A 23,111-nucleotide genomic window follows, 5' to 3' on the forward strand; every position below is an offset into this window, starting at 1 on the left:
TATATGGAGGGAACCGTGGCCACCTCAGATCCAGTCAGAAAATAATCAGGTACACAACAATGTCTGTACACTTAGCTGAAGGTGTTGCAGCCGCAGAGAAGACGGATCCAAGGACAGCTGGCAATATCCGGAGTGCTTGCTGCAGCAGAACACAGGTCCAGTGAACTGATAGCTACAAGTGAAGATACTAAAGCAAGAGCTACAACTGAAATGAGAACTATAATCCACGCCCTACAATAGGAGGAGGGGTGATATAAAGAGAGGGAAATCAAACACATGAGGAACAGCTGGGAGGAAGGAAACCAAAAGTAAACAGAGCAGTGAGAACTCCTCCCAGCTCTAGTAGTGACATCATCACAGGGGTGGAGAAACAGAGCTGTGAGAACGTCCCAAAGCTCTGGTAGTGACAATAATAGTACTAAAGTGCATGTGCAAATGTTCTGAAATGACAAACAAGTATCACATACCCATGGTAGGGAAATACATATGTCGGTGAACCAACAGGAATCCTATAGAAGCACAATCACACAGAGGAACCATAAGTAACTAACTGAATAATATGAATTAATATATAGAGAAGCATGAATAGAAAGTCCCAAACATAATAATGTTAAAGTGCAGGTGCCCCCAGAGGAAGACATCGCCAAAATGCGCGTCGGGGTGTGCGGCTCTCCTAAGGTGAATCTTCCTATTATGGGTATGTGATACTTATGTCTGACTTCTTATGAGGAAATAACTTAGTTAGGTATTTGCACATGCACGTTAACATTATTATTATGTTTGGGACTTTGTATTCATGCTTCTCAATATATGAATTCATATTATTCAGTTAGTTACTTAGGGTTCCTCCATGTGATTGTGCTTCTATAGGATTCCTGTTGGTTCCCCCACATATGTATTTCCCTACCATGGGTATGTGATAGGGTCGGATTGATATTGGAGCAACTTCATCTAGGGTGGTTTTGAGGGTCTGGTTGTAATGATTGGCAGCCAAGTCTGGACAGGGGAGGTATGTGATTGGGTTAAGAGCTAGTTGTAGGGTGTTAATAAGTTGCTGGCAGTTAATAGTGTGTAGGTTTCTGTAAGTGTGAAAAGTAGGATTGCCATGAGAAAAGTGAGAGGTCTTTATGGTAAATGAAAGAAGATTGTGGTCAGAAAGTGGGAAGGATAAGTTACTAAAGTTTGAGACTGAGCAATGACAGAAGACTAGATTAATTGTATTGCCCTGTTCATGCGTGGCAGAGGAAGTAAGTTGCGATAGGCCAAGAGAGGAGGTTAAAGAAGAAGTGAGCTGATGGGGAGATAGGATCATCAATGGGGATTTTAAAATCACCCATAATAAGAATTGTTCATTCAGAAAATAGGAAGTGAGGAAGCCAAACAGCAAAGTGATCCAGAAATTGGTGGGGGGAGCCTGGGGAATGATAGACAACTGCAACTTATACATATATGTATTCTGACGCAGTCTCCTCAGGAGTAGTCCGCACTTTTCATTTGGTGTATCATGTCTCTTTTTTTTATGTCATATGTGTATTCAATAAAGCATCTTTATTTTTTTGAAGCCTGCTTAGTTTTAGTTTGTCTTGTGTAGGTCTTTCTATTGTATACTGAGTAAGTTTTGATTAGGGTCCTCTATAGTGCCTTTTATTTTATCTGGGGCAATATTTGATGTCTGTTTTGTAACCTGTATATGCTAACCATAGAACTATGTTAATCTGCTCAACTTCTCCTTCTCTATAACATGCTGTACACAGATTACTGCAGTTCGTGGGGCAGGTTATCTTTAAGCCAAAATACAGATTACCTTCTTTATTTATTTTTTCAACAGTTTTTATTGACATTTTAAATTTAAATGACATTGACAGAAACAGATCAAGAATATGTTATCACTCAGTATGAGTGCAGCATTAGGAGCAGCATTGGGTAATAACATGAAGAGCTGACTGAGAGAAAATAACATTGTACAGTATTAAAGAAATAGAATGACATAGTCAGCATCCAAAAAGTAAAGCAGATCAGTGGTACAGGTGGGACATGTCATAGTCAATGGCATTGTGAAGCCTACTATAAGACGTTAAAATTGAGAAGTCCATTTTTGAGGCATGACGTCTCACAGTATTTCCCATATATAACTAGAGGATTAAAGGGTAGTGGAAAGCCAAGGGAAATTGTATCTTGTCTAAGAAGGGATAAAGGGCATTTATAAACACCGGATGTAAATTTCCCTCTTGGAATGGGGGATTTAGCGTCAAGGTCAGAGAGGTGGAGTATAGGGGATTAAGTAATTTAAGGGTGCGTATCTTATGCCAGGCCCTACAAATTGTCATTATTATAGGATTTAACCTAGCTTCTTCTGGTAGGGAGGTGTATGGCATGTAACAGGTCTGGCAAATAAATATTAGGGATAAATGATTGTTCTAATGCAGAATAATATGCTGTGGATTGAAGCCAATCAGTAATGTATCTGACCAAGTCAGCCAGGTTATAGCATCTTATGTTAAAAAATAAAGACCTTTAACTCTGCATTTAACTCTGCATTTCTTTTTTTTAAGTATACCCTGTATTTGTGCTATTATAACTTTTATTATATGCAAATTAGCCTCTAGGAGCAGGGGGGTGTGGAACCTGCTCCTAGAGGCTCCGTTCAGCCACCTCCTTTTACTCTTGATTGACAGGGCCAGGCCAGTGTTGGTCTCCTCCTGCTGGCCCTGTCTGCTGAGGAAATCCCGTGCCTGCGCCGTCCCGTTCAGTATTCGGCGCAGGTTTAGTGAGTGAGTCTTAGTGAGTAAGTGTCACCAGTTTTTTGGTGCCCTAAACTAGTGACCAATCCCCTTAGCAAAATGCTGGACCACTTTGTTTAATTGACCTAGCTTTTTTGCTAAAACCTTGTGCTAAACAGCTTGAGCACATGCCGTTCAAGTCCTGATATTTATGAGCTCCTGGTTCTCCCTGCCCACCTGCTGCTGATTCATATGGAAAAAAAACTGTCAATCAGAGGCAGGTGGGCGGGGATGAATATGGGGACTCATTTGCATCTGCTGGAGTTGTTAGAACCTAGCACCATGAAACTACTGACAGATTCTTTTTAATGTCATCATTGGAGCACTACTAGGGGGAATAAACCTGGACTGTCCTATATTTGCCATAGTTTTAGGAGAGTAGCATCAATATGTACTTATAGTTTTGATACTAATATTTGAAGCTTTATGAAATAACTTCACCTATGTTCTCATGTTTTGACAGAATATGAAGGATCTGGAACTGAGGTTCATAGAAAACATCCTAAATGTGGTGCTTGCAAATATGGTGCTGAGTGTGATGAAGATGCAGAAGATGTTGGGTAAGGACAGTCTTCCTTTATCAAAACTGAATGTGCTGAAAATGTATACAGTGATGTCAGATGGTCAGATCCATAAAATGTGTCCTGCCCAAAAATTTACTGGGAATTCTTATTTTAGGTTAATAAAGATTATTCATTATTCATTCATTATGAAAACTGATGTAACTACCCGGATTATTTATTTCCTTAAGGCCTCATGCTCACGGCGATTACTAGAAATGACTATTCCTGTCCGCAATATGGACAAGAATAGGACATGTTCTATAATTTGGGGAACGGACATACGGTCATGTGCCTGAGGCCTAAAATATTTTCACTCAGTTTTATATTAAATGCTAGTGTCCAGTCCAAGTAGTAAACAGTCTTTCTTGTGCCCCTAAAGGGAACATTAAGAACTGGTTTGGCCATAAAAAATAATAATTTCACCTCTGCTCTGTTCCCCTTTGGCTCCCCTTCTGGCTCCCAGCTTAAGAAGGGAGCAGGCAGGCAGATACATATGAGTGACGTCAACAACTTTCATTGCCTGCTCCATTTACTTTTGAACTTTATATTATAATTGAAAACATATAGAAACCAACCTACCAGGACCACATATATACAAATATTACTCCTACAAAAAAAACATGAGTACACAGACCATTTTCAGTCGAAACAATCGTAAAATATCAAATCCTTTATTTCATTTCATAATCACATTAAATATCAAAGTATAAAAACATGAATAAATGTCCACATTACAAGGTGAATTATATAAATGAGGGACCACTGGAAAAGGCTAGCAATAATGGTCTATATGCCAGAGCAGACCCACGCCATAGTGACACATTCATAACTTATAATTCACAAAGAAAAATGCTTTTGTAAGTAAAGTAGCATAGACCCAAATCTAACAATAAGATTAAGTTATGAACCATGTACAGACCCAAGATATCCCTGCCATACCAGTGTCCCTCACTTACCCAACGTATTTCGCCGGACAACTTCCTCCGACAAAACACATTTTTCTTTGTGAACTATAATGTATGAATGTGTCACTATGGCGTGGGTCTGCTCTGGCATATGGCGCTTTATTGCTAGCCTTTTCCAGTGGTCCCTCATTCATGAAATTCACCTTGTAATGTGGACATTTATTCATGTTTTTATACTTTGATATTTAATGTGATTATAAAATAAAGGATTTGATATTTTATGATTGTTTGGACTGCAAATGGTCTGGATACACATGGGTTTATTGTAGGAGTAATATTTATATTATAACTGTCAAAAAGGTGTAGGGAGCGTCTGCTGCTTCAGCAAAATGGCAGTCTGATATCACAGTGACAGTGGTCACCATGACTGGCACCAGGATTCTGCTGAAGAAAGGGCTGAAGTTTGTATAGACAATTGCTTGTGTGTCAGAGATTTCATTAATCGTAGTGTGTTTTCTCCAATAAGCTACAATGCAAATATAAAGAATCATTTTGGTGAACAAAGGACAAGGAATATTTTCGGGAAAATACCAAAAACTCCATTTGGCAGATTTACAAATTTTGTACGATGGCATGAACTAAGACAGGCTGTCTATATATAAGCCAAATTTATCACAGTGACTGGATGATAGATTATCCAGGCTGGATGATAGATTTGCTGCATGGCTTGACACTTTTGTCTAACTTTATACCAACTATTGGTTGGATTAGTTTGTGACATAAAATGGGCAGCATGGTGGCTCTGATGCCATGCAGCAAAGGGGTCTTAGGTTCAAACTTAGACCACACACCCTGGCAGAAAGCCATGCCCCCTTGGCAAGCTGGTTGTGGAATTTCTCTGTGGCAGAGTTTGGGGCAGTTTGAGACCCGGAGACATACTGATAGGGAATCTAGATCGAGGGACAGTGAGTGATGTAAAGGTCTGTGGAATATGTTGGCCCTATATACCGTATTTCACGCTCCTCCCACTTCATTCATGAAGGCAGAGCGGGAATGAGTGAGCATCGCGAGGTTACACTGCCGCCCTGCCTGCCGCTTTCATAGTAAGTTGTACAGAGGATTGCCTGAGTTTAAAGTACAAACACTGCTTGAAGAGGATTACTGTACCATGACTTTACTTATGAAAACTGCTGTGTGCGGGGCCCGATGTATTACAGTACAGTGACTGCATCGGGCACCGCCGCCAGTGTTGCCAGCCTCCATCCCCTCCTACCATGAAAACTGATCCATTACACTATGCTGTAAGTGGGTGGACAATGGTGTAATGGGGGTCACTATTCACACAGGACAATATACTGTGACACATATGATACTGTGACCAGCATAAGATGATCTTATGCTGGTCACAGTATCATATGTGTCACAGTATATTGTCCCTAGGTGAATAGTGACCACCATTACATAAGATGCTATGTGTGTCATTTACACATCCCCTACACTAGTGTATGATCCACAGACCACCCCCATAAGAGTGTCATCCACAGATCCCCCCATAACAGTGTCCTCCACAGGTCCCCCATAACAGTGTGTCCACCACAGATCCCCCCCTATAACAGTGCCATCCACAAATCCTCCTTAAAACTGCCATCCACAGACTCCTCATAACAGTGCCATCCACAGATCCCCCATAACAGGGCGTCATCCACAGATCCTCCATAACAGTGTCATCCACAGACAACCATTAGTTCAAAACCCACCAAAAGCACACCTTTTGGTTCAAAATATTTTTTTCTTGTTTTCCTCCTCAAATATCTAGGTGCGTCTTATCATCAGGTGCGTCTTATAAAGCGAAAAATACGGTAATTAAGTTTTGCATCCTTGACAATAAATAAATTAAAAAAATTGTGCAATCTGGCAAATTTTGGGGCAGTTTATGACATGGCCTTGGTGCACTGACATTAGTAAATGTGTGCTGTTCTGCTGTGTGTCTTTTTACAGTATGTTTGTAGACATCAATGAAGACAACACAGACCCACCGGTGTCCATTACACAAATACATTCTTTTTTGTGTCTGGGTCATGATTAGTGTTGAGCGCGAATATTCGAATATCGAATTTTTTTTGCGAATATCGGTACTTCGCTAATTCGCGAATATTTCGAATATAGTGCTATAAATTCGATATTTCGAATATTCGTTTTTATTTTTTATTTAATTTTTTATTATTGTTATATTTTTTTCTTTCCCACTTCCCAAAAGTAGTTCTTACCTGTCCTTAGGATTCCTGGCTTCCTGGCTGCTCCAGTCAGTGCCCGTTGCCGCTTCTGACGACTTCCGTGCTCATGGAGCGTCCCCATCACCATGGGAACGTCTCCATACTAGAATGTACTGTCGGATTTGAGAATTACGTTGAAATCGCAATTCGATTATTTCAAGTTATAATAATCGAATTTCGATTTTAACTTAGCACTGCTATATTCCATATTCGTTAATTCTAGTCTAATATGGACTATAGCAGTGCTAAGTTAAAATCTAAATTCGATTATTATAACTTGAATTAATCGAATTGCGATTTCAACTTGGACATGGTTTACTATGGTTGGCTTGGTAGAAATAGCGAATATGACGAATGTATTCGTCATATTCCTCAAAACGAAGATAGCGAAGTATTCTACATCTTCGTTTTAGCTCCATATTCGTCAACTTCGCTAATTCTAGCAATCAAATAGGAAGGTTGACTATAGAGACAGCTGTGTTTAATTCGCTATGCGATTATATTACTTAGCTTTTTTTTTTTATAAATAGAATCATTATAATAATCAAGTATTTAACTATTCAATAAAAAAAAAAAAAGCAAAGTAATATAATCGCATAGCGAATTAAACTTAGCTGTCTCTATAGTCAACTTTCCTATTTGATTGCTAGAATTAGCGAAGTTGACGAATATGGAGCTAAAACGAAGATGGAGAATACTTCGTTATCTTCATTTTGAGGAATATGACGAATACATTCGTCATATTTGCTAATTCTACCAAGCCAACCATAGTAAACCAGGTCCAAGTTGAAATAGCAATTCGATTAATTCAAGTTATAATAATCGAATTTCGATTTCAACTTAGCACTGCTATATTCCATATTCGTTAATTCTAGCCTAATATGGAATATAGCAGTGCTGTTAAAATCGAAATTCGATTATTATAACTTGAATTAATCGAATTGCTATTTCAACTTGGACCTGGTTTACTATGGTTGGCTTGGTAGAATTAGCGAATATGACGAATGTATTCGTCATATTCCTCAAAACGAAGATAACGAAGTATTCTACATCTTCGTTATAGCTCCATATTCGTCAACTTCGCTAATTCTAACAATCAAATAGGAAAGTTGACTATAGAGACAGCTGTGTTTAATTCGCTATGCGATTATTTTACTTTGCTTTTTTTTTTTTATAAATAGAATCATTATAATAATTTATTATAATGATTCTATTTATAAAAATAAAAAAAAAGCAAAGTAAAATAATACATTCATATTCGTCATCTTCGCTAATTCTAGATATCAAACCAATAGGAAAGTAGCCTTAAGTTAAAATCGCAATACGCGATTATTTAAATCGCATAATAATTGCGATAACTAGAATAATGACGAATATTCGATTTCGACGAATATGAAACGAATATTCTATTGAATATTCGCGAATTTCGTCGAAATTGAATATGGCACCTGCCGCTCATCACTAGTCATGATGGATGTAATGACTTTGCTGCTGTTAGATGAGCCTCCATCAGATCAGCAGTAAAAGCTTTTCTTCTCTGGAAAGGCTGTAGATTAAATGTTATGGAGAATATTAGAAACCAACTATCAAATGCTATTTCTCACCTCCTCATATTTCTCAGTTGTATTAGTTAATGCAGAAATTGCAAGCGGGAACTCCACACTCTACCCTAAATACTGTACGTTTAATGAGTAAACTGTGTCAGCTCTCAAAAGATGCATGAAAGGGGATCTCTAGTGATGCAGTGTGGATTATGTAGCCATGCAGCAAATTCCTCTCAGTGATGTATTTTACTGAAGGACATGGTAAGAAATAAACTCCAGTAAATTATTCATTCATGTTCTGCAAGCATTTAGTGCCCTGCATCCGAACTGCCTTGCCTTGCTTCATGTAATATATGGGTCATCATTTTAAGAAGGTGGTAAACAGACTGATGCTGTAGTAATAAAAATTAGAGGCATTGAGGGGCATTTATCAGGACTGGCATAACCAGACCCATAAGCCTTGATCTCCCGACACTGGCATGAGATGCACCTAATTTATTAAGAGGCAGATGCCTCTTAACAAACCAGGCACGTCTCTGCCCTGCCGTGCTCCAGAAACTGGCGTAGACTTCAGTGATAACTTACGCCACTTTCTGGTCAAAGTTATAGTAAATGTGGCGGGCTGCGTGATGCCCTGTCCCTCCTGATAAGTCCCACCCCTTTTCTCAGCACTTCCGAAAACTGCCAAGAAGCTTAAAAACCTCAAAATTATTGTGCACATATGGAATGCGCCATAATATGTGACTTTATTTTATGCCAGTCTTGTGGTGTAAATACATTGATAAATGTCCCCATTGACATTAATAAGCTGCACTGATAACCCATCTGCCAAGACTAACAATAGAGGATCAGCTGATCTGTGTGGTATATACACTCACCTAAAGAATTATTAGGAACACCATACTAATACAGTGTTGGACCCCCTTTTGCCCTCAGAACTGCCTTAATTCTACGTGGCATTGATTCAACAAGGTGCTGATAGCATTCTTTAGAAATGTTGGCCGATATTGATAGGATAGCATCTTGCAGTTTATGGAGATTTGAGGGATGCACATCCAGGGCACGAAGCTCCCGTTCCACCACATCCCAAAGATGCTCTATTGGGTTGAGATCTGGTGACTGTGGGGGCCATTTTACTACAGTGAACTCATTGTCATGTTCAAGAAACCAATTTGAAATGATTTGAGCTTTGTGACATGGTGCATTATCCTGCTGGAAGTAGCCGTCAGAGGATGGGTACATGGTCGTCATGAAGGGATGAACATGGTCAGAAACAATGCTCAGGTAGCCCGTGGCTTTAAACGATGCCCAATTGGCACTAAGGGGCCTAAAGTGTGCCCAGAAAACATCCCCCACACCATTACACCACCACCACCAGCCTGGCAGTGGTAACAAGGCATGATGGATACATGTTCTCATTGTGTTTACGCCAAATTCGGACTCTACCATTTGAATGTCTCAACAGAAATCGAGACTCATCAGACCAGGCAACATTTTTCCAGTCTTCAACAGTCCAATTTTGGTGAGCTTGTGCAAATTGTAGCCTCTTTTTCCTATTTGTAGTGGAGATGAGTGGTACCCGGTGGGGTCTTCTGCTGTTGTAGCCCATCCGCCTCAAGGTTGTGCGTGTTGTGGCTTCACAAATGCTTTGCTGCATACCTCGGTTGTAACGAGTGGTTATTTCAGTCAACGTTGCTCTTCTATCAGCTTGAATCAGTCGGCCCATTCTCCTCTGACCTCTAGCATCCACAAGGCATTTTTGCCCACAGGACTGCCGTATACTGGATGTTTTTTCCTTTTCACACCATTCTTTGTAAACCCTAGAAATGATTGTGCGTGAAAATCCCAGTAACTGAGCAGATTGTGAAATACTCAGACCGGCCCGTCTGGCACCAACAACCATGCCTTGCTCAAAATTGCTTAAATCACCTTTCTTTCCCATTCTGACATTCAGTTTGGAGTTCAGGAGATTGTCTTGACCAGGACCACACCCCTAAATGCATTGAAGAAACTGCCATGTGATTGGTTGACTAGATAATTGCATTAATGAGAAATAGAACAGGTGTTCCTAATAATTCTTTAGGTGAGTGTGTATATATATATATATATATATAATATTACAGGCAATTTTTTTAAATCAGGCATTGTATATTGTATAAAATGCCTAGGCATTCTATATAATGCCAAAAGGCAAACCAGCAAAGTATAATATACTCCCTTCCAAAGGTTGTAACACAGTGACAACGCCATAAAATCAGCCCCATATTGCAACAGTGCCATAGCACAAGTGAGAACAATACGGGTCTCTATTTCTGCAACGGGCCTACAGTGAAGGGCGTCTGGGGAATTCCTTGCCCCTTAGGAGGTTTCTACGAAATATGTCCCTCTTATAGAGCAAGTAAACGTGACACCAGTTGCAGTTAAGCAACGAGGACATGGAGTCCCCTTTGTAGATGGTAATGCTGGTACCAAGGGTAGGATTGCCAGAGGGGTGCAGAGTTGTCTACAATGTCTCTGTAGATGTTGTATACACGTGTCACGGTGCTCCTACCTTGATATCCTTGGATCCCAGACGTGATATAGTTCGAAGCAGTGCAAAAAGGGTAATTGAACTTGGATGATGAATAAGTAGAATAAATGGAGTCCAGACTTGTAGTAACATTGAACACAGCTTTACTTGGCATAAACATTAATCCAAGCAGTTTCCAAATGGTATCTTGGTCATCAGCAGGTATTGGCATAATCTGGCAGGAACAATCTCAGCTCTGCTATGCGGTAGCTCTCTCAGCGCTACTATGCTTGACTGGCTTAAATAGGAAACTCTTCCTCTTCTGCTGGAACTTAGGTTAGCTGTAGTCTGTCTCTTACTTTAATCCTAGGAACTTTTTCCTGGCAGCAAGCTCTGTTAGCTTGGGAGGCAATGCAAGCTCAGGAGGGGACAAGCAACCATGTAGATATCGCAGGCAGGGTCTGTAGGCCTAGCAGAGCAGGAAGTGCTTTGCTAGCCGACACACAACCTCTCCCTAAGCAGGGTGGACTAGATTGACCTCACTAGCTAAAATCCTCCCTCTAAAGAGGGCTGGAAGGGAACTAGAAGTTTCTTCTCCAGAGAAACTATCTCTGCACAGATTTGCTGCCGCCTGCTGGCGAGCCAGGCACATAACATTTGAACATTACATTTGCAAGGAAATGAATATATACATTGCAGGAAATGGCAATAAATCTGAGAGATGACATAGGATGCACCAACCAAGATAGTGGGGGTAAAAAAGGAGGTGGTAATGCCACTCTGGGGTATTACATTTCTTATTTTTAAAGTTCTGTTCTTCGACTATTTTATAATGAGTGCAGTTTATTGAGGACATTTGCATTTCTTCTGTGCAAAAACAAGTGCCAAACCATGACGTTCCCTTCTGTGAGACAGGCTACCCCACGCGGCGATTCGGATTCTCTATAATAGCCTTGGTCTCTCTGAAGGAACTGAGGCTATTACAGCTGTAGTTCCCATGGAAGCCTGCAGGTGTCATTGCTCAATTGGAACATAGTGAATCTTCCACTCATTCATTGCAGTCCTAACTTCAGTATCTGAGGAAAGGGATTTAGGGGTCATTATTTCAGAGGACTTAAAGGTAGGCAGACAATGTCATAGAGCAGCAGGAAATGCTAGCAGAATGCTTGGGTGTATAGGGAGAGGCATTACCAGTAGAAAGAGGGAGGTGCTCATGCCGATTTACAGAGCACTAGTGAGACCTCATTTGGAGTATTGTGCTCAGTACTGGAGACCATATCTCCAGAAGGATATTGATACTTTGGAGAGAGTTCAGAGAAGAGCTACTAAACTAGTACATGGATTGCAGGATAAAACTTACCAGGAAAGATTAAAGGAACTTAACATGTATAGCTTGGAAGAAAGATGAGACAGAGGGGATATGATTTGTCTGGCAAAAAACAAACCCTCATATGGCTATGTGAATGGTAAAAATAAAAAGTCATGGCTCCAGGAATGCTAGGAATGGAAAGAAAACCGAAACGCAAAAACAGAAAATTGTCCGGGGCTGAAAACTAACCTTACTGTTTTTCTAATTCCCCTGCAAAAAATCCATAGCTAACAAACGTCTATATATGTGCATATTACCATGTTTTTAAAATTCTTTTCTGCATTTCATAACTAATATGGTGGCGGCCTATGCCCACTGCTGCCCCACTCCTTGGGGCAGGCACGGGTACCACATCTCCCACCTGGCCCTGCACTCCGATTCACCAGGGGTCTGGATCAATGTGCCCTCTTCTATCCTCTGGTACAGGGTCGGGCATCTGCAATCCATGTGCCTGCTGCTCTCCTCCTCCTCTCTTGAAGGCCTAGGCCTGCACTTCTCTGCCTAGCCTTGCCTTGGGGAACACGCTGTCACTCTGGGCCTCTTACATGGCCACCGTGTGCATATCCAAATTCTTCCCCAGGCTATGGATGCCTGTCTCTGGGTATTTAAGGCACCTTCTCTAGTGGGAGGGTGCCTGAGCTTAGGTTCCTAGTTTACCAGCAAAGGTGCGTGCTTCTGTCTGACAGCCTGTGTACTGAACTTCTGTCTGACAATCAACTCTCTGTGGCCTGCCTGACCTTAGCCTGTTTCTCATATTGACCCACTGCCACCTGGCCTGACCTCGTGCTTGTTTCTCAGATACAATTGTACACAGCCTGCCCTGACCTCAGCTTGTCTCCTGGCTATGAATATTACCTGATCCCTCGGTGCATCCAGAACTCTGTATAGGGGGTTAAAGGGTGAAAACCAGGGGACTGTCTGGATGATGCCCTTAGAGTTAGTCCGAAATCCAACCGGTTAGTTGGAACAGTGCGTACACACCACTGCCTGTTACAATGACCTATTTCAAGCACATGTCTTCCCATCCTAGCCCAGGACATCATTTGAAGTAGAAAGGGACATGATACAGGGAAGTGACCACAATCATGTTACACATAATGTGTTGGATCTGCTGCACAAGTCAAAGGTTTTGTCACTTAGAGGGAACCTGTAACCCAAGAGAATGCAGTGTAATATACCTACAGCACGGTTTAGAACAAAAGGAGCCGATCAGACTGATATATGGTTTTGTAGAAAGAGTCAGCAAAAAAATGTTTTTCTTGCTTTAGACCCCGGTTCATTCTATGCTTTGAAGTCAAGGAGGCGGTCCTATCAGTTATTGACAGCTATCTCTCTATGCATACACATTCAGGGAAGGCTGTTAGTCAATGACAGGAACAACTCATTGACTTCAATATAACTTTAGAAAATGCAAGTTTTGCTGGATCTTTTCCCACAAAACCATATAATAATCAGCTCAGCTCCTTCTGCTCTGTGACATGTACCCTGCAGCTCAGACACCATGTTCAACGTGACAGATTTACTTTAACAATAAAACTGAAACATTTGTCATGTGTATGCTCCCTTCTCAATCTTTCACCTAAGCTAACAACTAAGGCTATGTTCACGCTGGCATCATGAATTCCATTTGTGATGAAAGCCGTGACCCTGTGCCTTATCCTTAATACTGCGTATATGTACCATGACTAACAGACCTCTTTGACTTATAATAGAGTCTGTTGATGTTCCTTCAAGATTTTCTCTGTTTTAGGAGAAAAAGTGACAAACATCCCATCTAAGGGTCTGAATGTGACCTTAATGCCTCTTGAGTGGGAACTATCAAATAAAGGGATTTGTATGATACTATATGCTCTTTAATAATGGAGAATTTCTTTAGTCCCTTCTTCTTATACATGGAGGTGAGCTGTAATGTTGATTTCTATTAAATAAAAACCAACAGCCAAATAATGACCCTTCTGAAAATTGTTTAGGCAATAAATATTGTTCAATTACATACTGATAAATGCACAGTATTGCTGTATTTCTTCATTTTTGTAATTCCTTTCTTGATCTTCCAGGACAGGATCCAGTGCCAATATTGGCACAAAACATAGTATATGTAACCCATACACAACCCATAGTACAAATATGTGCATGAGTCCTAAAAGGAGAACTTATGCATATTATGCCTTGTTTCTATGCAGTTTATGGACTCACTTTCTGCGGTGCTATGGGCTCACACTTTGCCTTGCAGCACCTATTTCCCATAAAGTGTTGTGAACCAAACCTCCACAGGTACTGTAACATAGAGGTGGACCATGGATGGTCATGCAGACATTCTCTCATACAAAGAATGTCAAAAGAAATGAGTGGCAGACCTTTCTGGTTAGAGGGATGTGTTGGTGTTTGGTGGGGGATATGTAGACTATCTTGACTTCACTCCTTGAGCAGTGGCAGGACCTCTCTCACTAACTTGCATTGACTGTTCTGGACTAATAGCAATAAAATCTTATTTTTTTTCCACAGCCAAGATTGTTATGGCTGCTGTATATAGCAGGGTTATGTGATAACATGATAGACAGTAATAATGTTGGTAATAATGAACACTTTCAGTTCGCTTGGTGGCTTCATACTGCCTGAAGACACATGGGACTGTCAAACCATCCTCCCACTGCAGGGAATGTAATCGAATTGTGTCCACATTGTGTGTGAAAAATGAGATCTGTAACTGAGTTATTCCCTGCACTCACAAATCACTTTATTATGTCATGTAGCCACAGAGATGTAGAGAAGCAATTATCCATATGCACGTGTGGAAAATGCATCTGATTGGCAGAGAACTTAGTAAAATGCCATCTGCATTCATTTCTCTCAGATTCTTGCTTGGTGTGTAGGGACAGTTGGCTGAACCTGCCCGCTGCTTCTTATGTTGCATGAGGCTCTTTTTTTAAAAATATTTTTTTATTATACAAAATTACAAAAAAAGCAGAGGGGGAAAAAAAAACAAGACATAAAGCAAGATGAGGGTACACACACATTACGCGTTGGGAGCCTCGGCGCACCCCCCGTCAACAACCAGGAGAAAGCCTTTCGGTAGTCCTTATTAGTAAAGGTCAGCCCAGTTGGCCCACACTAACTCTGTCCTTTGGCCGAACATCCAAACTGTTCGTAATGCTTTACCGTAAGCATGTAATTCTTCCATTCGGCGAAGGTCGGGATGTTTTCAGATCCCCATTTCTGACTAATCAATACCTTAGCAATCATCAATCCCTTCATCCATAATTGTAATAGGGTATACGGTATTTTACCTTTAATGTCAGTTGGAACTAGTCCAAAAATAACAAACTCCATGAGGCTCCTTTTTCACACACAATCAAAATGCATACAGTAGTAAGCGGTTTCTACGATGTCATCCGAAAAATTCCAGTAGTCCCACGTTCTGAAACTAGAGCCTTTAGCCATATATAACGGTGTGACCTAATATAACCTTGTGACCTTAGCTCAGCCATTTTTATCTGCATGTGTCGTATGCTGAAGTCTTGATTTATCATGTCTTCAGTCCAGAAGTCTGGCTTTAAAAAGTTGCAAAATAGGGCTTGTGTAAACATTTTGTGACTTTTTCCATTTTTACACCACTCACTCTAGTTTTGAAATATGAAATGTGGGCAGGGTTAGCTATGTTAACCACTTCCCATCTGGGCCATTTGCCCCCTTCCTGACCAGGCCAAATTTTGCAAAACTGACATATCTCACTTTATGTGGTAATAACTTTGGAACGCCTTTATTTATCCAAGTCATTCAGAGATTGTTTTCTCGTGACACATTGTACTTCATGATAGTCATAAATTTGAGTCAAAATATTTCACCTTTATTTATGAAAAAATCCCAAATTTACCCAAAAATTTGAAAAATTCGCAATTTTCTAAATTTCAATTTCTCTGCTTTTAAAACAGAAAGTGATACCTCATAAAATATTTATTATTTAACATTCCCCATATGTCTACTTTATGTTGGCATCATTTTGGAAATGTCATTTTATTTTTTTAGGACGTTAGAAGGCTTAGAAGTTTAGAAGCAATTCTTCAAATTTATAAGAAAATTGCCAAAACCCACTTTATAAGGACCAGTTCAGGTATGAAGTCACTTTGTGGGGCCTACATAGTGGATACCCCCATAAATGACCCCATTGTAGAAACTACACCCCTCAAGGTATTCAAAACCGATTTTACAAACTTTGTTAACCCTTTAGGCGTTCCACAAGAATTAAAGGAAAATGGAGATCAAATTTTTAAATTTCACTTTTTTGGCAGATTTTCCATTTTAATCAATTTTTTTCTTTAACACATCGATGGTTAACAGCCAAACAAAACTCAATATTTATTACCCAGATTCTGCGGTTTACAGAAACACCCCACATGTGGTCATAAACTGCTGTATGGGCACACGGCAGGGCGCAGAAGAAAAGCAACTCCACATGGTTTTTAGATGCCATGTCCCATTTGAAGCCCCCTGATGCACCCTTACAGTAGAAACTCCCAAGAAGTGACCCCATTTTGGAAACTAGGGGATAAGGTGCCAGTTTTATTAGTACTATTTTTGGGTACATATGATTTTTTGATCATTCATTATAACACTTTATGGGGCAAGGTGACCAAAAAATTGGTTGTTTTAACACAGTTTCTATTTATTTATTTTTACAGCGTTCACCTGAGGGGTTCAGTCAAGTGACATTTTTATAGAGCAGATTGTTACGGACGTGGCGATACCTAATATGTATACTTTTCTCATTTATTAAAGTTTTACACAATAATAGCATTTTTGAAACAAAAAAATTATGTTTTAATGTGTCCATGTTCTGAGAGCTATAGTTTTTTTATTTTTTGAGAGATTTTCTTATGTAGGGGCTCATTTTTTGCGGGATGAGGTGACGGTTTTATTGGTACTATTTTGTGGGACATACGCGTTTTTGATCACTTGGTGTTGCACCTTTTGTGATGCAAGGTGACAAAAATTGCTTGTTTTGACAGTTTTTTTTTTTTTACGGTGTTCACCCGAGGGGTTAGGTCATGTGATATTTTTATAGAGCTGGTTTTTACGGACGCGGCAATACCAAATATGTCTATTTTATTTTATTTTTTCTATTTTTAATTTTTTTTTTTTATTCCTAACTTGGAAACTTTTTTTTTTTTTACATGTGAAACCTTATTTTATTTTATTTTTTCAACCTTTTATTTATTTTATTTTTTTTACACTTTTCGTCCCCCATAAGGTCATACAAGACCTCTGGGGGACATTTGCTTCACTTTTTCTTTTTTTTTTCACAGTTGATTTCTCCTGTAACTGGGGCTGACATAGTAGCCCCAGTTACAGGACAAATGCACCCCTATAGAGGCTGTACAGCAGCAATCCAGCGCTGTACAGCCTCACAGCAGGGCTGATCGAGGTCTCTGAGAGACCTCACACAGCCCCTGCACTCTCCGGTTACGGCGGTCACATGACCGCCGGAACAGGAAGCGCACAGCGCTTCCTGCTCTGCAGACACAGCGCTCGGTGAGCGCTGTGTCTGCAGCGATCGTGAAGGCAGGGACACCTGGGAACTGTCCCTGCCTTGTCTTAGGGTTGCCCTGCTGTCACTGACAGCGGGCAACCCGATCAGCAGCTGCACGATTAGCGTGCAGCTGCTATTTCTGACAGGACGTTTTAAAACGTGCTGTCAGAAATAGACGTCCACCCATAGGACGTTTATAGTCTATGGGCGGACGTGAGGCGGTGAAGGAGTTTCACTCCAGATTTATCATTCAGACTTTTTTTAAAAGTCGCAAAAAAAAATTTCAAACTCACTCCAGTAGAAGGGTGGAGTAGGAAAACTGCAGTAGCTTTTCTAGACAAAAGTGTTAGGTTTAAGTATAAGACAAAACTGCCTTTAAATATTGCCCTCATGATAAATCCCCCACAATGTAATTATCAGAATAGTTCCTGCCAGCATTTATATCATACATGGTTGCAGAGAGGTTTGGATTTCAGCAATGTATAGGCTGCGATGTGGGAGAATTTCCAGTTGTAACATTATATTAGGGTATTGCTATGCAATTCCAAAATACTGGTATATCCCTTTAGTCTTTCCGTAAGTAACATACTGTATATTCTGTAAGGCCATCTTCACATGTGGCATATACGCTGCAGATGTTCTGGCTGGATTTGCAGTGGATGAGACTTTGATAAGTTTCATCCATTTGTTGTAGATAAAAATCCACACATACATTGACATAAAGATTTTAAATCTGCTGCATGTCAATTTATGTTGGATATATTGACTGCAGATTTTACCTGATCAATAGGGTGAAAATGGCTGCAAAAATTGCATGTTTTACAGCCCAATGCAAAATCTGCATAACTGATGCCTAAAATACAGGATCCAGGTTTTTTTCTGCTCTTCTGATGGATCAGAAGAACAGAAAACGAAACGTATTATCACATAATAATTCTTCTTTATACATAGGATGACCCTACAGTGGGCCTCAGTTGGGTTTATGGGCTGATAACTTAATGATTCTAATCTGCATATAGGATAAACCTATTAGGCTTCAATAGAATTTATAAGCTAATAATAATTCTTATTTGCACACAGGATAAACCTAGTAGGCTTCAATACAGTTTATAGGCTGGTCATGTCATAATTCGCATTTATTACATTTTAAATCATCACATAATTAAGGCTACAAATATTCTAGTGTTTATTAGCATGGCTGCACCTCTTACGAACCTATAGAATAAATACATTTTTGGATATTTCAGATATTTAGGTCATGTTACTGGTATCTTTCTAGTTAAAATGTACACAATTTGGAAGAGACAGCCACATATAATGCCCCTGGTAGAAGACTTGCTGCCAGTCATGGATGGAAAGCGGCATAAATCCCCTGTATCCCTGGAAGACAATTTCTACAGATACAGTATAAGAAAATAGATGCACATAGTATCTGAGCATATGTGATTTCCTTAGCTTGTGTATATTGCATTGAGGTTTTCTACAGGAATATTTATTTTCAATCTTCTCTCTGATGCTATATTGTCCCTCCAGAAATAACTCTTGTTGGTTTTTAATTTCTGCTGGGTTGCGCTAGAGAAAGAAGGCTAAAACTTGAACAGATGGTTGTCATAAAGAGGATACCAGCAGGGAAAATTAATGTACCAGCGTATGCTAACTGGTATGTGGAATTAAATGTTTGGACCAGAAAATTAGAATACAGGATTTCTTGGCACACGGAAACAAAACAGCGGATGCATTCGATTTGTAAAATGAAGTCATTCAGATTACCATAAGGCAAAGGATTCTTCATTTAAAAGATGAGAGGAGTGCAGGTAAACATTGAAGAGGATGTAGCTCTGGCAAGAGCATCGTTACCTTCAACATGTGATCAGTGGGGGTGCCCGGAGTGGGTTCCCTTACCAATCTGATATTGATGACCTATCCTAAGGATAGGTCATCAATCCCATAAAACTGGATAACCCCTTTATATTGATTGGAACCACTGAAACTGCTAGAAAGAACGTGTCACACACTCCTTTTTGGCCTCCTTCATACATTCTTTTTGGGGCTTGTAAAAAAGAACACCATGATTTTCATGTGTTTTGTCAAAGCATTTACTTGGTAGTGTTTATTATACAAACATTTTTGGGCAGGGAGGTTCTTCCAAACATCTTGGAGAACTGACCACAGATCTTTTGTGGATGTAGGCTCACTCAAATCCTTCTGTCTCTTTATGTAATCCCTGACAGACTCAATGATGTTGAGATCAGGGCTCTGTGGGGGCCATATCATCTCTTACAGGACTCTTTGTTTCGCTTTACTCTGAAGATAGTTATTGACATTGGCTGTATGTCTGGGGTCTTTGTCCTGCTGCAGAATAAATTTGGAGCCTATAAGACGCTTCACTGATGGTACTGCATGATATCTGCCTGTATTTCTCAGCATTGAGGACGTCATTAATCCTGACCAAATCCCAAACTACATTTGCAGCAAATAAAAGACACATAATGCTTGCCAGAATTGCTGCCAAAAAGTCATACCTTCGACGTGAAAGCATGCCAAGCGACTCAACTATGCACAAGATCATAGGAACTGGGGTGCATAAAAATGGCAGCAGGTGCTTTGGACTGTGAGTCAAAATTTGAAATATTTGGTTGTAACAGAAAGTAGTTTGCTTGCTGAAGAGAGCGTTTGCAGGCAACAGTGAAGCATGGTGGAGGTTCCTTGCAAGTTTGGGCTGCATTTCAGCAAATGGAGTTGGGGATTTGGTCAGGATTAATGGTGCGCTGAATGCAGAGAAATACAAGCAGATACTTATCCATCATGCATTACCATCAAGGAGGAGCTTGATTGGCTCCAGATTTATTCTGCAGCAGAATAATGGCCTTAAACATAGATTCAATATAATTAAGAACTATCTTCATGTAAAGAACAATAAGCTGTGGAAGTGATGATATAGCTCCAGAGCCCTGATCTCATCATCACTGAGTCTGTCTGGGATTACATGAAGACAAGCCTACATCCAGAGAAGATACAAACCTCTCCAAGGTGTCTGGAACAACCTCCCTGCTGAGCTCCTTCAAAAACGGTGTACAAGTGTACCTAAAAGAATCAGATTAAAGATGGTCAATCAGGAAAGGCTGTAGTGTCTCCCTGAGTACTGCTCAATTAACAATCAGGAAAAAAACTATGGGGGGCAGTAAACTAAGTAAAATATCACTTTTATTAGAATATAGGAGATAAAAGACGGCCCCTACAGACATACAACGAGTAAGACATATATACACTCAATCTGGTGTGGTGAGTGAACAGTTATGTAACTGTTCACTCACCACACCAGATTGAGTGTATATATGTCTTACTCGTTGTATGTCTGTAGGGGCCGTCTTTTATCTCCTATATTCTAATTAAAGTGATATTTTACTAAGTTTACTGCCCCCCATAGTTTTTACCTAAAAGAATCAATACTGTTTTGAAGGCAAATGATGGTCACATCAAATATTGATTTGATTAAAATTTTTCTTGTTCATTCATTAATAAAATAAATTATATAGATGTAATTTCCCTAGATTGGCGTTATTACACTAGCATTACCTGGTCTGTCCCATATCAGCCATACTAGTTTTTGTTTTTTTTTCTTTACCATGACATTGTCACTGGAACCATGATCACGAGAAACGTTTGTCGGCATAACTTTACTCAGTCAATATAAAATATCTATCACTGTTTCATGTTTTACCTAATAGCTAGTTGCAGCTTTGAAAGCTCAGCATGGAAGAAAACCCAATAACCAGAAAACATCCTCAGAGACAGATGTTTCCATCTTCTCCAGGCTTATCAGTATAAAGTCATAACAGCTGAATGCAAGTAGATTATGCGCACAGGCCCATGCTGGGCATTCTAAACTGCGTTACGTTGACTGGATCATGAATGTAATATAAACGGTAGGCTATGAATTTAAATGTGCTTGTTTTAACTATAATACTTGCATCTGAGAAGATGTACACCGTAATGTCAAATGGTTTGTACTATTTTTTATTTAAAAGGGTTAAGCAGGATTAGAAAAACATGGCTGCTTTCTTTAAAAAATAAAGCTGAGTTCACGTCACCGTTATTTTTCTGTTCTTCTGATCAGTCAGCGGAACAGAAAAATAAAGAAAAAAAAATGGATCCTGTAAAAATGGATCCTGAGCATCAGTTATGCACACTTGGCATCTGCTTGAGCCATTTCTGTCTGAGATCTGGTATTTTAGACAGGAAGAAAAAGTCCTGCATGCAGACTGATCAGAAGAAGGGAAAAATAGCGGTGATGTGAACTCAGTCTAGGGCCTCTTGCACACGACCGTATGTATTTTGCGGTCCACAAAAAAAAAACGGATCTGCGAAAAATACAGATGACATCCGTGTGCCTTCCGTATTTTGCAGAACGGAACAGCTGGCTCCTAATAGAACAGTCCTATCCTTGTCCGTAATGCAGACAATAATAGGACATGTTCTATTTTTTTGCGGAACGGAAATACAGACATACGGAAACGAAATGCACACGGAGTAACTTCCAGGTTTTTTTGCGGACCCAGTGAAGTGAATGGTTCCGCATACGGTCCACAAAAAAAAAATGGAACGGACTCGGAAAGAAAATATGTTCGTGTCTGTGCAAGGGGCCTAAGGCCTCCTGCACACGACCGTATGGCTTTTTCAGTGTTTTGCGGTCTGTTTTTCACGGATCCATTGTTCCGTTTTTTGTTTCCGTTGTGTTTCCGTTTCTGTTCAGTTTTTCCGTTCAGTTTTTCCGTATGGCATATACAGTATACAGTAATTACATAGATAAAATTGGGCTGGGCATAACATTTTCAATAGATGGTTCCGCAAAAAACGGAACGGGAACGGAAGACATACAGATGCATTTCCATATGTGTTACGTTTTTTTGCGGACCCATTGACTTGAATGGAGCCACGGAACGTGATTTGCGGGCAATAATAGGACATGTTCTATCTTTAAACGGAACGGAAATACAGAAACGGAATGCATACGGACCGTATACGGAACGCAAAAAACGGCCAGTAAACGGGGGGGAAAAAACGGTCGTGAGCAGGAGGCCTAAGTCTGACACTGGCAGCACTGATTGTATAGGCTCCTTCTTCGTTTTATACTCTTGGCACTGATTTGGTCCATAAGAGGAGATCCTTGTGGACCAGTGATTTAAAAAATTATGATAATAATAAACCATGTAATCTGCCCAAATTTATAACTATTAGATCAGATGTTTCCTTCTATCCATCACTATAGAAAAAAATAATAAAAAAATATAGTTTTTTGCTTTTTTTTATGTCAGATGGATATTTGGACATTCATTTGCTATACATTTAAAGATGTATCATGCATTATAATTCTGTAAATACCTGGTAATTTATTAATACTCATTACTCATATTCCCTCTTCCTTTCATCTGATTATTGATGCGTCTGTCCAATTATTTAAAGAGGTTGATCTGCACAGCCCTTCATCTCTGTGTAGCTTGCTGTATCTCGCCTCTTTTGTGTTCTTGTGAATATTTAACATGTGCCTCCTTTGTAGAGCAGTCCTAATTGCTCACTTCATGTGCCACTGACAGGCGCTTTCTGGCTTTTGTGTGAAGCTGACAGTACATGCCTTTCGCAC

At 39.9% G+C, this 23,111-nt stretch overlaps 1 protein-coding gene across 1 annotated transcript in view; it reads left to right on the plus strand.

Moving 5' to 3' along the window:
• TMEFF1 (transmembrane protein with EGF like and two follistatin like domains 1) overlaps positions 1-23,111 on the plus strand; it is a 275,685-nt gene that overhangs the window by 202,026 nt on the left and 50,548 nt on the right. The window contains exon 5 of the mRNA XM_040433077.1: positions 3,244-3,340. Coding sequence (XP_040289011.1) covers positions 3,244-3,340 — 97 coding nt within the window. The remainder of the gene's footprint in view (positions 1-3,243; positions 3,341-23,111) is intronic.

This window comes from Bufo bufo, chromosome 5, assembly GCF_905171765.1.
Source record: "Bufo bufo chromosome 5, aBufBuf1.1, whole genome shotgun sequence".
Classification (NCBI taxonomy): domain Eukaryota; kingdom Metazoa; phylum Chordata; class Amphibia; order Anura; family Bufonidae; genus Bufo; species Bufo bufo.